The 16,804-nt window shown below is 36.7% G+C and overlaps 3 protein-coding genes across 3 annotated transcripts; all 3 read right to left on the reverse strand.

Annotated features, from left to right (window-relative positions):
• Positions 1–2,172: 2,172 nt before the first annotated feature.
• On the reverse strand, positions 2,173–3,886 carry LOC133703594 (uncharacterized). Its single transcript, XM_062128207.1, has 5 exons — positions 3,794–3,886; positions 3,381–3,438; positions 2,901–3,032; positions 2,557–2,798; positions 2,173–2,244 (listed from the first exon to the last, which is right to left on the reverse strand). Exons 1-5 carry the CDS (start codon positions 3,884–3,886, stop codon positions 2,173–2,175), a joined length of 597 nt encoding a protein of 198 aa, XP_061984191.1.
• Positions 3,887–5,013: 1,127 nt separating this feature from the next.
• LOC133703814 (uncharacterized) lies at positions 5,014–16,649 on the reverse strand. Its single transcript, XM_062128501.1, has 8 exons — positions 16,551–16,649; positions 15,871–16,382; positions 14,756–14,923; positions 14,003–14,582; positions 13,759–13,908; positions 13,486–13,608; positions 11,556–12,181; positions 5,014–5,928 (listed from the first exon to the last, which is right to left on the reverse strand). The coding sequence occupies exons 4-8, from the start codon at positions 14,571–14,573 to the stop codon at positions 5,260–5,262; spliced, it is 2,139 nt and encodes a 712-aa protein (XP_061984485.1). The 5' UTR covers positions 14,574–14,582; positions 14,756–14,923; positions 15,871–16,382; positions 16,551–16,649; the 3' UTR covers positions 5,014–5,259.
• LOC133703595 (ankyrin repeat-containing protein YAR1-like) lies at positions 15,867–16,373 on the reverse strand. The gene has a single exon (XM_062128208.1). The coding sequence runs from the start codon at positions 16,371–16,373 to the stop codon at positions 15,867–15,869; it is 507 nt and encodes a 168-aa protein (XP_061984192.1).
• Positions 16,650–16,804: the final 155 nt, after the last annotated feature.

Raw genomic sequence — 16,804 nt, forward strand, 5'->3', positions numbered from 1 at the left:
GGAGTAACTTCTGATCAGAGAGAACTTTCAAACCTTTCTCTGACATGTGGCCTAGTTTTTGATGCCACATCATCGTCTTCTCTTCTACAGGACTAGCTGATGCAATTGACGCTTCTGCCCCATGATGTGTTTCTCCCATTAATACAAACATGTTTGCAACTGTCTTTCTCGCCTTTAAAACCACCAGCGCTCCTTTGACAATTTTCATTATTCCATTGTCTGTTCGGATCTTACAGCCAAGACTATCAAATTGTCCCACGGACAAAAGATTCTTCTTTAAGTCTTTCACATGTCGCACTCCTGAAATAGTGCGAATTAAGCCATCATACATCTTCAATTTGATGGTGCCAATGCCAGCAATCTCTACAGCATGATTATCACCCATGAACACTTTGCCTCCAGAGATGGGTTCATATGTTTGGAACCAATCTCGATTAGGAGTCATATGCCATGTTGCTCCTGAATCCATTAGCCAGACCTCAGTAAGCTCTTCTCTATCTGTAGAGATTGTCGCTGCTTCACTATATAAAACCTCCCCATCTTCTGAGGTGCTCGCAACACATCCTTGAGGTTTTGATGACTCTGCAGTGTTCTCTATACCCTTTTTAAACCAACAATCCTTTTTGAAGTGCCCTTTTCTGCCACAGTTGTAGCATTTCACAGTCTTCTTACTTCTTGATTTGGACCTCCCGTGCCTTTGACTCCCACTAGAGCCACGCTCCGTTGATCTCCCTCTTGACACCAACAATGCCTCTGCTTGGTTTGAACTATTTCTGTCTCCTTTATTTTTGCGCCTATTTTCTTCTTCCAAGATGGCGGCTGCAACATCATCAAAGACTAAATAGTCTGTGAGGATATTATTGGTCAAGTTGATAATAAGCTGATCATACGAATCTGGAAGACTTTGAAGTAGAAGCTCTGCACGTTCACTTTCCTCTATTTGTTGACCCAACATAGTGAGTTGTGAAAATAGAGTTCTTATTGTGTTGATGTGGTCAGTCACCGCCGTGGTTTCTGCCATTCGAAGGGTATAAAGTCTCCGCTTTAAGAAAATCTTATTGTGCAAAGACTTGGACTCATATAGCTTTGTTAGAGTCTCCCATATCTCCTTAGCTGTTTTCTTTTCCGCCACACTTGATAATACTTCATCGGCTAATGCTAAATGTATGTTAGCAATAGCATTGCCATCCATCTCATTCCATTTTGCATTATCAGTGATCTCCGCGGGTCGATCCCCAATTGCTGCCAAGCAATTGTCTTTCCTTAAGATTGCCTTGATTCTCATTTTCCAGAGTGAGAAATTGCTCCCATTGAACCTTTCAATCTCGTACTTTGCTGCCATTGTATTCACCGAGATCTATTCAGCTATCACCGTTTCACAGATCTGTAACGTATTTAGAAATAGTATCGTGTGAATAATACTTCACTAAGTAAGTTCCCAGGAAAGATTGGAGGGGTCACAAACGGTCCCGCTTAAAACCCAATCTCCTTAGACAGAACTTCCTAGACTGTATTTAATCACCGCACTGACTTTCTATATACGCCAACAGTAGCGTATGTGAACAGTACCGTATGGATGAATAGTGTCGTAGACGTGAATAGTACCGTATACACGAATAACTTTTGTGTATTAACAACACCAACCAGGCTCTGATACCACTGTTAGGATACTGGCATGCAAACCCGACAAGATAAAAGGCAAAGAATAGGATAAAACGAGAAATCAGACACACAAGAATTTACGTGGTTCACCCAATTTGGCTACGTCCACAGGCAAGTATAGAAGGATTTTACTAAGTAATGTGGGAATTACAACCTCTCTCTACTAATAGGAGAACAACTGAAATCTCTCTATTAATAGGAGAAAACACCTCACTTACTCTCTCACAAATACCTCACAATTTTGTGGGATTTCTTTCCCTCTCTCACTCTTCTCTTCCTCTCTTGTTTCTCTCTTGTGGTGTGTTTACAATGCTTGGATGCATTGTCTATTTATAGGCAAGCATCCATGTAAATACAAGGGGCAAGGCAAGTGGCACAAGTTTGGTGCCTACAATTTATGACTAAGGAAGGATGGCTTCACCACCATTGTTGACTCCCACCATTGTTGACTCCTTAGGTGGCTGGTTTCACATTCTCTAATTCAATCTTGGTGGCTGGTGGTGGCTGACTTCACAAAAAGATCTTACTAAACACAGATTGCTTGACCCATGATTTCTTCGGCTCTTCCATTAGCATAAGCCTCTGCGTTATCAAAGAAATTGACACCATGGTCTCTGCAACATTGCAACAGTGATCTCGCTTCTTTGACATTTATAAATTTCTCTAAAAATTCTAAAATTTTAATTCAAATTAAAATATTATATTACAAGGCTCCATATAAATTTTCAGAATTTTTAATAATTCAATTAAAAATTATGAATTTTTTTAATATAAAACTAGTAAAAAATATTGATAAAATCTTGACCTGAACTAAAGCTCACCCTAGCCCTTAGCATGCTTTCACCCTTGTGTGTGTGTGTGTGTGTGTGTGTGTGTGTGTGTGTGTAGACACACACATGTATTTGTATATGTCCATGGTAGTCGATCAAGAAATATGCATGCAGGCAATATTGCAAGGCCTAATAAAGTGGTTGGTGCAGGCATACAACTGTAGATGAGTCTTTCAAATATGCCCATGGGAAATCCACTCTCAAAACCAGTTGGCATTTCGGCTAGAAGTTGCAGAGCCGTTCTGTCCTTATTGTCCTTCAAGCTGTGGAGCGATTCATCCAGTTCTAGCAACAGTAAAGCTGTTTCTGCATTCATGAAATTAGGAATAGAAAAATTATACAATGTCTTATATATGTGTGTACACTTTTTAAAATTGAGAATTATATAAAGAGAGGAATAATTATTACCAAAGTGTTGCCCTATGATAGCAGCGCCGAGGATGGACAGGCCATCCTTCGATCGCTGGCGGAGGATGGACCGGCCATCCTTCGATCGCTGGTGAATTGATAATATGCGGCCATTACAATCCACGCATTTTTCTGAATATTATGCTAAAAACTTTAAAATTAATTAGAAAAATAACAAAACTGAATAAATAGCAACTTTAAGCCTAATTTGGAGGGAAATTTGAGCTTCGTTGGTTATAACCATGAAGTGACAAAGGACGGGTAATGTGCAAACGAGAAGAAGTTGCATCTTCTAGATATCTTAATATGTGTTTAATTGCAGCTCAGTGGTCCTTGCTAGGGGTATGTATGCATAAAAAACACTCAGAATTATAATATCAAACAATTTCTTAGTAGTGTACTCAATGTTTTTTATACTTATTTCTCATGAATCAACTCAACAATTAATTGTCACCATAAACTTACTCTAGATTTTATTACTATGAAGTTCTGAGAAAACTTTACACAGTAAAATTTGCTTGGTTGATGAGGTTTGGGCCTGTGGATCCAAAACTTTACACAAATAATCAGAAAAGATGAAGAGAGCCTTTTGTGCCAGTGTAGTCCAGTGTCCAGTCACTTAACGTAATTGGATTGAAGTTCCTTTTAAAGAAGCGGAAAGAAAAATGGTCCGTCAATTACACGTAGTGGATGGTGTAGCACTAGCACATTGGTGTGGGTTATGTTGTCTCGGTGATGGTGACATGTACCATGTACGTGGTGCGATGCACGTGGCACTTAGCACGTAGGTAGTGGTGGTGAGCTGGCATACTTAAAAATTATTGTTCCGCGCGCACACATTAATAAAATGAAAAAAAGAAATTAAGGTGGAGAAAAATGTATGGATGAGTGACCTGGGTGGAGCCAGGGTCCGGGGCAACCTCGCCTGAGCAAGGTGACTTTTCAGCTCGCCTTTTGACGAGCTGGACAATAGCTCGCCCATGCATGGGTGAGCTAAACCTCGCCTGGCAAGTCCAGGCGAGGTGATGACCGTCACATGGGGTGTTGGGCTGGGTTATTTTTTTTTTTTTTTAGCATCAATAATTACCAAGTAACCGATTGAAGCACGCTTGAAGCCCAGCTGTTTACTGTTGTCAAAATCATATATTAATTTTTAATATATATTGTAAAATCAAATTAAAAACCCATAAATTATAAAAATTAAATTTGAACAGTACAAAATTGATAAAATTTAACTGAGTTTATGAGTTTACTGAATGTGACGTTTAGAATTAGCTTTGTCTCAAAAGTTACAAGAATTAAAAAATATTTTTTATATAAACTTTTTACAATAGTTAGAAATATTAAAAAAAAAATGACTCATGTAAATAAAAAAAATTATACCATTTCTATTATTTCCTATAGTTTTATTTTTATTTTTTCATTCTACATATAATTTTATTTCTAAAATAACAAATTCAATTAAAATTTATAATATTATTAAATTGGATCTTAGTATTTTTTTTTTAAAGGGACATTTAGCCATAGTCTTATCTTATATTTGACATCATTAGATTAAGTTTTTTTTTTTTTAAGAAACTCTTCCTATTAAAAAAACCTGTCAAAGATAGCATAAATTTTTTTATATGTGTCTATATTTTTTATATTTTCCATACATTTATTAAAAAAAACTCTTTAAAATTTGTAGCATATTTAATAAAAATATATAATTATGTTACAATTCACATCAATTATAAGCATCAAACTAGATTTGTGAAATATTTGAAGATGTTAAAAAAAAAATTGAGTTTTAATTGTGAAATTGTATGCTTTTACTGGAATTTGGGTTTCATTTAACCTGGAGCTTTACTGATTGGGAAGGAACTTGTTACGATTGAAAAAATCAAATTGTCACTAGATTTATATATATATTATACCATTTAATGATTACTTCCTTGTATTGAAAAGTTTTGTTTTGAGATATTTTATTTTTTAATATTATTAATTTATGAATCTATATTATCTCTCACTTATTTTATTTAGATCATTCATTGATTATAATATTATTAAAAAAATTAATTTTTATATTAGATTATTAATATATAATTAGTTAAAAATTTACTTTACAATATGATTTGAAAAAAAATATTTTAACAACCTTCACATCATAACATTCAAATACCAACCTATGACAAACTATATATAATACATACATTGAAAAGAGCTTCAAGACCGTCATTGAAGAGAGCTCAACCACATAAATTTCACGAAACTGGATAACAACCATACATGCAATAAAACATAATATATAATGATCTATGGTAGAGGTTCAAACCATCAAGAAAATGGAATAACCTCTATGACAGTTAAATCTCTCATATTAATGAACTCGACGGAGCTTTTTCTCCCGTGGTAGGCAAGGGACACGAAACGGTGGCAGAGCTTTCCCGGTTATCCTGAGAATGTTTGTCTTGAGAATGTCGTAGGTAGAGTCCAGAAATGAGACGTAAAGACGTAATTGCATTATTGTAAATACCAAGACAGGAAGAAATGAAGCAACGGAAAGGAGTAATGTTGTTAATTTTGTCCCTGATTGAACGAGTATTAAAATTGTTGACCCAAAGGATAGCATGCTCGTCATCATTGATAAAAAGAGGAAGGTGAAGCCAACGGTAAGTTTTCGAGGAAGAGCGATGTGGAAATCTTGCAGCTCAAATCGAGAGGTCAACAAAGAGAGAAACACCGTAAGTGAAGTCAAGGAGAATGCTAGGGAGACAACATCCGCGACAGCGAAAGTCAGAAAATAAGGAGATTTGATGAGATTGGGCTTGCCATTCTCATCAGAACCGCCAGGCACAGTATAGGCAGCAGCAAAGACAAAAGTAGCAACAAGTGCAGCTACTGTGGAACAAGACTGAGTTGTTTCCTTGATCCACGTTCGTGCACTGTTCAGTTGCTCCTTGTGCTGCTCGTAGAAGAGTTCTCTTGCAGTCATGCCATCATCGTTCCGAAGCGTGACATAATGAGAAGGAATTACCTTGCTTACTTGCTGCAATAATTGGGAGATAAACATGATCATTATAAGGAGTTCTAAATCAATCTAAATATTAGAGAAATGTAATTACTAGAGTGCAGAAAATATTTTAATTGTGAACAATAGTTAAGTTTTCCTCAAACTAGTTGGTTCATGTAGTAAGGAGAACTCGTTCAGCCTGATGTCTTAATGAGGTTCGACTTATACGTTAATTGGATTGGATAATATGGTTGAAACAAATAATTTGATAGGGTGGTGTTCTTGTTAGGATACTGGCATGCAAACCCGACAAGATAAAAGGCAAAGAATATGATAAAATGAAAAATCAGACACACAAGAATTTACGTGGTTCACCCAATTTGGCTACATCCACGGGCAAGTATAGAAGGATTTTACTAAGTAATGTGGGAATTACAACCTCTCTCTACTAATAGGAGAACAACTAAAATCTCTCTATTATTAGGAGAAAACACCTCACTTACTATATCACAAAATACCTCACAATTATGTGGGATTACTTTCCCTCTCTTACTCTCCTCTTTTCTCTCTTATTTCTCTCTTGGTGCATTTTTATATGGCAAGGATGCACTGCCTATTTATAGGCAAGCATCCTTGCCTTTGTCTTGCAAAAGACAAAGTAAGGAAAGTGGCACCAATTGGTGCTGCAAGTGGCACCGAATTGGTGCCTACTTTGTTGACTTAGCTTGCACCAATTGGTGCCAGCTAACTTCACATTCTCCCACTTGAAGACTTTGATGATTTAATCAAGTCTTCACATTTGATCATTTATGATTCTTCTATCCTTTCTATACTTGCCATCTTCATGCTGCTTACGTTTCTGCTAGGCCATAAGAGGATCTGCACCATATATACTTGTCAGTGTTGACTGGTTTGGTCAAAGCATCTGCTGGGTTTTCCTTTGTGTGAACCTTCTGAAAATCCACACTTCCATCTTCCACCACTTCGCGAACAAAGTGATATTGAACATCTATGTGTTTTGTTCTTGAATGAAATGCTGGATTCCTTGCAATATGCAAGGCACTTTGACTATCACAATACAAAAGAATATTCTCTTGTTTGTGCCCGAGCTCCTCCATAAGTTTCTTCATCCATATTGCTTCTTTACAAGCTTGTGTAGCTGCCATGTACTCAGCTTCTGTGGTGGACAATGCTACAACAGTCTGAAGTTTAGAGACCCAGCTCACAGCTCCTCCTGCAATTATGAACACATAGCCTGTAGTGGATTTTCTTTTCTCAAGGTCACCAACAAAATCTGAGTCAACATAACCTCTGACAGTAAATTCTGATCCTCCATAACATAATACAGCATCTGAGGTACCCTTGATGTATCTCAAGATCCTCTTAATAGTATTCCAATGCTCTCTACCAGGATTTGCCATGTATCGACTAGCTACTCCCACTGCTTGTGCAATGTCTGGTCTTGTACATATCATGGCAAACATTAAACTTCCCACTGCTGATGCATACGGTACTCGAGACATCTCCATCCTCTCTGCTTCATTGCTAGGAGACATACTTGAGGATAATTTGAAGTTAACAGGAAGTGGGGTGGAAATTGGCTTACAATCTTGCATGTTGAAGCGTCGCAAGATCTTCTTCAAATAATTCTTTTGAGAAAGCCAAATCTTCCTCTTACTTCTGTCTCGGTGAATTTGCATCCCTAGAATCTTGTTTGCTGGTCCCAAGTCCTTCATATCAAACTCCCTAGCCAACTGTGCCTTCAATTCTTGGACTCGATCTTTGTTGGGGCCTATCACCAACATGTCATCCACGTACAACAACAAAATGATGAAATCTTCTTCAAACCTCTTGTAATACGTACAATGGTCTGAACTGAGTCTGTTGTACCCAAGGCTAATTATGAAGGAATCAAATCTCTTGTACCAACACCTCGGCGCCTGTTTGAGACCGTATAGAGATTTGTTCAACCTGCAAACCAAGTTCTCCTTGCTTGTTTCAGCAAAACCCTCTGGTTGGAGCATATAAATTTCTTCTTCAAGTTCTCCATGAAGAAATGCAGTTTTCACATCTAACTGCTCTAAGTGAAGATCAAATATAGCACACATTGCCAAGACTACTCTGATTGTAGTAAGTCGTACCACCGGAGAAAATATCTCATTGAAGTCTATTCCTTCTTTCTGAGCATATCCTTTCACCACCAATCTTGCACGATACCGCTCCACTTGATCATTGCCATCACGCTTTATCTTGTAAACCCATTTGTTGCCAATGGCCTTTCTCCCTTGTGGTAATGGAACAAGATCCCAAGTGTTATTCTTGTGCAGAGCTTCAATCTCCTCTTGCATTGCTGTCATCCACATAGATACATCTGTGCTTTTGATAGCCTCATGGAAAGTTGATGGCTCTCCATCCTCTGTTAGAAGACAGTATGCAATATTGCTCTCAGTAACATATTCTAAGTGCCAAGCCGGTGGTCTTCTTTCACGAGTCGACCGTCGAACTTCAGGAGTTTCAGACTCTATTTGTTCTTGCTCTTCATGCTCTGGTGCAGCTTCAGAAGAAGTATGATTCTGAGTATTTTCAATCTGGACTGCTGTAGTCTCCTTTAGAATGCTATTATGTTCTTCCATTTGCATTTTACCTTCTGCAAATATGACATCCCTGCTGATGACTACTTTGTGGGTAGTGGGATCCCACAAGCGATACCCCTTCACTCCATCAGCATATCCCAAGAATATACATTTTCTGGATTTTGAATCCAGCTTGCTGACTTCTTGAGTATTGTACATCACGTACACAGGACTTCCAAATATATGCAATCGAGAATAATCCGCTGGTTTTCCAGTCCACATCTCCATCGGTGTCTTCAGCTCAATTGCAGTTGATGGAGATCGATTTATCACATAACAGGCGGTATTGACTGCTTCTGCCCAAAATGAATTTTCTAGACCTGCAGCCTTCAACATTGCTCTTGTTCTTTCTAATAGAGTTCTGTTCATCCGCTCTGCCACTCCATTTTGTTGTGGAGTGTATGCCGTTGTGAACTGCCTTTTGATACCTTCATGTTGACAGAAGTTATCAAAATCATCACTGGTATATTCTCCTCCATTGTCAGTCCTCAAACACTTGATCTTCTTTTCAGATTCAAGTTCCACCCGCGCTTTGAAAGTTTTAAAGACTGCGAACACATCTGCCTTCCTTCTAATTGGATACACCCAACATCTCCTGGAGAAGTCATCTATGAATGATACAAAGTATCTTGCTCCTCCTAAGGATACAACCGGTGCTTGCCAAACATCAGAGTGAATCAGGTCTAAGATGCATTTGCTCTTAGTTGTTGATGTGCCAAACTTCAACCTGTGCTGTTTACTTGTAACACAGTGCTCACAAAAAGGTAAAGTAACCTTTGTAAGCCCAGGGAGTAACTTCTGATCAGAGAGAACCTTTAAACCTTTCTCTGACATGTGGCCTAGTTTTTGATGCCACATCATCGTCTTCTCTTCTGTAGGACTGGCTGATGCGATTGACGCTTCTGCCCCATGATGTGTTTCTCCCATTAATACAAACATGTTAGCAACTGTTTTTCTCGCCTTTAAAACCACCAGCGCTCCTTTGACAATTTTCATTATTCCATTGTCTGTTCGGATCTTACAGCCAAGACTATCAAATTGTCCTACAGACAAAAGATTCTTCTTCAAGTCTTTCACATGCCGCACTCCTGAAATAGTACGAATTAAGCCATCATACATCTTCAATTTGATGGTGCCAATGCCAGCAATCTCCAAAGCATGATTATCACCCATGAACACTTTGCCTCCAGAGATGGGTTCATATGTATGGAACCAATCTCGATTAGGAGTCATATGCCATGTTGCTCCTGAATCCATTAGCCAGACCTCAGTGAGCTCTTCTCTATCTGTAGAGACTGTCGCTGCTTCACTATATAAAACCTCTCCATCTTCTGAGGTGCTTGCAACACATCCTTGAGGTTTTGATGACTCTGCAGTATTCTCTATACCCTTTTTAAACCAACAATCCTTTTTGAAGTGCCATTTTCTGCCACAGTTGTAGCATTTCACAGTCTTCTTACTTCTTGATTTGGACCTCCCTTGCCTTTGACTCCCACTGGAGCCACGCTCCGTTGATCTCCCTCTTGACACCAACAATGCCTCTGCTTGGTTTGAACTATTTCTGTCTCCTTTATTTTTGCGCCTATTTTCTTCTTCCAAGATGGCGGCTGCAACATCATCAAAGACTAAATAGTCTGTGAGGATATTATTGGTTAAGTTGATAATGAGCTGATCATACGAATCTGGAAGACTTTGAAGTAGAAGCTCTGCACGTTCACTTTCCTCTATTTGTTGACCCAATGTAGTGAGTTGTGAAAATAGAGTTCTTATTGTGTTGATGTGGTCAGTCACCGCTGTGGTTTCTGCCATTCGAAGGGTATAAAGTCTCCGCTTTAAGAAAATCTTATTGTGCAAAGACTTGGACTCATATAGCTTTGTTAGAGTTTCCCATATCTCCTTAGCTGTTTTCTTCTCCGCCACACTTGATAATACTTCATCGGCTAATGCTAAATGTATGTTAGCAATAGCATTGCCATCCATCTCATTCCATTTTGCATTATCAGTGATCTCCGCGGGTCGATCCCCAATTGCTGCTAAGCAATTGTCTTTCCTTAAGATTGCCTTGATTCTCATTTTCCAGAGTGAGAAATTGCTCCCATTGAACCTTTCAATCTCGTACTTTGCTGCCATTTTATTCACCGTGATCTATTCAGCTATCACCGTTTCACAGAACTGTAATGTATACAGAAATAGTATCGTGTGAATAATACTTCACTAAGTAAGTTCCCAGGAAAGATTGGAGGGGTCACAAACGGTCCCGCTTAAAACCCAATCTCCTTAGACAGAACTTCCTAGACTGTATTTAATCACCGCACTGACTTTCTATATACGCCAACAGTAACTTATGTGAACAGTATCGTATGGGTGAATAGTGTCGTATAGGTGAATAGTGCCGTAGACGTGAATAGTAACCGTATACACGAATAACTTTTGTGTATTAACAACACCAACCAAGAAGGCTCTGATACCACTGTTAGGATACTGGCATGCAAACCCGACAAGATAAAAGGCAAAGAATAGGATAAAATGAAAAATCAGACACACAAGAATTTACGTGGTTCACCCAATTTGGCTACATCCACGGGCAAGTATAGAAGGATTTTACTAAGTAATGTGGGAATTACAACCTCTCTCTACTAATAGGAGAACAACTAAAATCTCTCTATTATTAGGAGAAAACACCTCACTTACTATATCACAAAATACCTCACAATTATGTGGGATTACTTTCCCTCTCTTACTCTCCTCTTTTCTCTCTTATTTCTCTCTTGGTGCATTTTTATATGGCAAGGATGCACTGCCTATTTATAGGCAAGCATCCTTGCCTTTGTCTTGCAAAAGACAAAGTAAGGAAAGTGGCACCAATTGGTGCTGCAAGTGGCACCGAATTGGTGCCTACTTTGTTGACTTAGCTTGCACCAATTGGTGCCAGCTAACTTCACAGTTCTTATACACAAGATGTATAAGATGGTACAAAGTTCATGAATAATTTTTATCAGGAGGTAAAGACAAGGGATGAAAAGGTCTCACCTCAAACCATTGCAACTCATCCTGAAGTTGATGTGCAGGCCCAGGCTTGGTTCCTCCTCTGTAATGTTCCATATCTGCAACATGGTGCAGCATTGTGTTGCCCTTCTTATCAACAACTCGATGCAGTCTAGCCAATGGTATTTTCTGACGCTTCACAAGACTGAAGATGTTTTTCTGGCGATGCTTGACGGCCACATCCAAAATGCTCTGCCCCTCCTCATTGAGAAGCTCAACAGCGTGGGGATATTGATTTATTATCTCCCACACAATCTCTTCTATTCCATTTATAGTTGCAATAAACAATGGGATATGCTCCTTCCTAGCACCGGGATATTTTTTCATTATCTCCAACACAATTTCTTCTTTTCCATTTTTGGTTGCAATAAACATTGGGATCTTCTCCTTCAATGATGAGTTCGTTTCAGAAATTTCTCCTGTATCTTTTCCTTTGCTAGTGAATTCAGAGAACTGGTTTTCTCCCTTTCTATATTGTTTCTCACCCAGTCCTTCCTTTGGTAGGCTGACTTTATTCAATGACTCATCTTTCTCTATTAGGTTTTTGGCGAGTCTCAAAGCAAATACATGCTTTCTTTTCTGGTTCCAGAATCCATCTAGCCAACATCTTACTTCATGTTCATGCGAAGGGGAATGAAATTAAACATGGATGAGAGCTAGCTATTTTTAAGAAACAGAAAGAAATGTTAACAACGATAGTAGAAGGATGAACAAAAAAATATCATGATTGTATAAGGTGAAAAAATAGATAATGATTGTCTGGTTTTTAACCTTTATATCAGCAATTCTCTTTACTTTCATGCCTTATACTTTATATTAGGTAGTAAGAAACTATATGGCTAACTTTCCGTTATTAACAACAGTCTCTCTCGTTTATAAAAAAATTATCGAAAAAAAAATTTTATCGAAAGCAAAACAACACCAACATAATTAAAAGAAGAAATCGTAGCTAGAAGAAATGAATCTAAATCGTGCAACCATAAAAATGCAACCATTTTTGATATAAAAAAAAAATTGTTGTTTGATAGTTACAGAGAGTTTATCTAGTTCTTTAGGAAGAGGCTCTATATCTGATGACACCCATGAATTATTTGCATAAGCATCTAATAATAGGATGTGAACCAAAAGCTCTTGGTAAGTTAATCAAAATGTAAGCTTTGTTAGGTAACACGTTCAAACTGTGTTTTTTTAAATTTTAAATTTTTTTATCAAAATTTTTTATATTTATATTTTTAGATTGTTTTGATTTACTGATATAAAAAAATTAAAAATTAAAAAAATATTATTTTTATATATTTCTAAACAAAAAAATATTTTAAACTATAATCACTATCAAAATTTTAAATAGGCCCATAACATCGAATCATATTTTTTTCAAGTTCAAGCATAAGGTTTATTCAAGTAAAAAAAACATTTCAATGTAAAAATTTAAATGCAAGAATAGTTTTTTTTTATTATCTCACTAATACATCTTTTTAAATAACAATGAGATGTTAGAACCACCAGTCCCAAGTAAATAACGTGAGTGATGCATAAAGTTGAGAAATAACCACCACTAATATTGGAAGCTAGAATTCAAATTCATGATTGTTTATTATTAAGAGAACAATTGTATCTCTACTCACGTCATCATATTAAAATCTGCAACGTGATAGATTATTACTTATCATTTTTTACGCCGCAAACTGGAAATACAACACTTGTAAAATTTGGAGGAAGGAACATAACAAGTCCATTAAATCTTCCTTTGAAAAAAAAAATGAGAGAGAGAGAGAGAGACTCAATATATAATACCGGATTCAAATATTTGTTCGAGCCATGAAATTTTAATATCGATATACAAAGGTAGCTCAATATATATATAATACCACCTAGCCTTGAAACCAAAAGAACAGGCCTCAATTGTGTCCAATACCTTTAGGGACCTTTAAATATTTGAGTATGCCGCCTCTTGGTTTCCTCTCCAGCATCTTGCTTTCCTTCAACCAAGTTTCTAGTACCTGTGATTTTACCTTGTGGTGACGTTTAACAGGAAGGCCTGCAACATAATATAGAGTTCAATTTGTATGTGTGTGTGCATACACATATATACATATAAGAGTGTGTGTGTGTGTGTGTCCATGGTATACAGACAAGAAATATGTAGGCAATATTGTAAGGTCTAATAACGTGGTTAGTTTAGGCATACAGCAGTAGATGAGTCTTCCACATATGCCCATGGGAAATCCACTCTCAAAAGCGGTTGGCATTTGGGCTAGAAGTTGAAGAGCAGTTACGCCGTCTTTGTCCTTCAACTTGTGGAGCGAGTCATCCAGTTCTAGCAACAGTAAAGCTGTTTCTGCATTCATGAAATTAGGCATGGAAGAATTATACGATATCTTATACATGTATACTTTTAAATTCGATAATTAGACAAAGAGAGAAATTGTTACCAAAGTGTTGCCCTCTGATAGCATTGCTAAGGATGGACAGGTCATCTATCGTTCGCTTGATGTGAATTGATAACAGGCGGCCATTATCATCCACGCATTGTTGTGGTTTGGAACGGATTAAAAACTCCACTATTTCTGCCTCAGCATATCCAGCAGCTGTAAACAATGGGGTTTCACCGTGGTTATTTGTTTCCTTAAGGAGGTCTGCACACCAATCTACCAAGAGTCTTACAGCCTCATAATTCCCGTAGATGGTTGCCTCGTGAAGAGACGTATTTCCAAATTTGTTTTTTCTCTTGAGAAATTCAATCTCAGGGGACTCTGTCTCATGAGGTACAAGGAATTCTGCCTCATCAGGTCCAAGGATTTTTATATCCTTCGCGATTTCAAGTAAATCTTTAAGTGGTTGCTCTTGTTTTCTGTACACAGCTAAATGAAGTGCAGTATCCGCAGAGAGCGTAACTGGCAAGGGCATATCTAGGACACGTCCCTGATAATGGTCAAGCATGCTTTTCCAATCTCCACTCATGGCTGCTCTATAAGGTATCTCCAATATAGAAAGAGAACCCATGTTTTCTCTCTACAAAGAATTACGTAAGTGACCATAGTTAATAAACAATCTCAACTCAAAGCTAAATGAGGTGAAATCCTAAAAATAAATTTATATTATATAACTCATAATACGGATCATTAATATAATGGAAAACAAAAATAGGAAGTGAGCACTCAAGGAGAACTGTAAATATGTCATACCTTTTAGTAATGGAAATGATCGAAATGCTCCTCCACCTACTTCTTGGTAAAATCAATGTCAACAAGAAAACTTGTTTCCGGAGAGATGACTACAAAGAAACAACCTAGCTTGTAGTTTTTTTCTGAATTAAGTCGTTTGAGAACCCTATATATACAATCCCTTAATTCCTTTTCAGAAAAAAAAAAAAAAGTAAGTTAGGATCTTTGTGTGATATGTTGATTCTCCTTTTGCTTAAAATAATTTTAAATTTAAATTTTGTAAATAATTTTATATCTAACTTTCTAACATTCCATACTATCAGCACCCATCTAAGCTTATTATTTATTTTAAATAATTAAATAATGCTTTGTATCGATCTCTTAAAATACACCTTTTCTTTATGGTGAATTCTTGCTGATGAGCTCCTCCTTTGTAGGGATATTTTCTTCCATATTAATAATTTCATTAATCCGTTTCCAGAAGTATATATTAGCTTAAGAACTTGTTTAAATGATCATTATAAAAATAAATATATTAAGATTAGATTTAGGTCAGATTTTTTTTCTTATTTCATTAAATATAAAAAAATGTATTGCATTTGTTAAACCATAATATTGCAGCTTGAAATCGATTAGATTCACATTCTTGCTTCTAAAATAGGCAAGCAAAAAAGAAGAAAGTAAATTATTACTTGTTTTCCCTTTTCCTTTTAGAATAATCCTACTTTAATTGTTGTCATTTGCTTTTTCGTACATAGTTACAATGATTACACTACAACTTTAGAAGCATGGAATACACAATTGTGTTTCACGTTCATGATAAATATATTTCCAACAAGCCAAAGGGACATCATTTCCTTCTGCTTGGAGAGTAGACTGCAATGGAAATGATCACCGACCAAATATGTTTGTTTTTGCATTATAGTTTATTTTTCAAAATACATTTCTAATTGTTTTTTTTTTAACACATTAATATATATTTTTATATGATTTTGATAATCTAATATTAAAAATAAAAAAACAAAAAGAAACATCATATTAATATATTTTCAATTGAAAAATACTTATTTTAAAAATTATATTGCAACACAATAACAACACCGCGGTTATAGATCTATAAAGAGAGAAATAGTTACCAAAGTGTTGCCCTATGAATGGACAGCCCATCTTCCGATCGCTTGCTGTGAATTGACAAAAGGCGGTTTTTATCATCCACGCATTGTTTTGGTTTGGAACGGATTAAAAACTCCACTATTTCAGCCTCACCAAATCCAGCAGCTGTAAACAATGGGGTTTCACCGTAGTTATTTTTTTCCTTAAGGAGGTCTGGACAACGTTCTACCAAGAGTCTTACAGCCTCATAATTCCCATAGATGGTTGCCTCGTGAAGAACAGTATTTCCAAATTTGTTTTTTATCTTGAGAAAATCTTCCTCAGTTAAAGGTGATTCTTTTTCCTTCACGATTTCAAGTAAATCTTTAAGTGGTTTCTTTTTGTTGCTGTGCACAGCTAGATGAAGTACAGTATCCAAAGAGTGCGAAACTGGAGAGAAAAAATATTCGAACTGTTCAATCATGCTTTCCCAATCTCCACTCATGGCTGCTCCATAAGGTTTTTCAAGTATTACCGGAGAACCCATATTTGCTCTCTACATAAGATTATGTAACTATTGTTAATGTACAATCTAATTAAACCGTTAGGTGAAATTCGAAGCAAATTTATATTAACTCAGAATACCGATCATTAATATAATGGAAAACAAAATTAGGAAGTAAACACTCAAAGGGAACTGTACGTATATCATGCATGTTCATACCTTTTAGTACTCGAAATGCTCCTCTGCAGCTAGCTCTTTGTAAAATCAATTTCAACAAGAAAACTTGTTTTCGGAGAGGTACAAAGAAACAATCTAGCTTCAACTTTTTCTTAATTAAACCGTTTGAGAACCCCATATATACAATCATTCAAAGAATGGTTCCTTGTAAAAAAAAAAGTTAATTAGTATCGGTGCTTTGCTTGTTCAGTTTATAAAGTGAAACTATGACGTCGAGAATATAGTAAAGCTAAGGT

The sequence above is a fragment of the Populus nigra genome, chromosome 9 (genome assembly GCF_951802175.1).
Source record: "Populus nigra chromosome 9, ddPopNigr1.1, whole genome shotgun sequence".
NCBI classification, from domain to species: domain Eukaryota; kingdom Viridiplantae; phylum Streptophyta; class Magnoliopsida; order Malpighiales; family Salicaceae; genus Populus; species Populus nigra.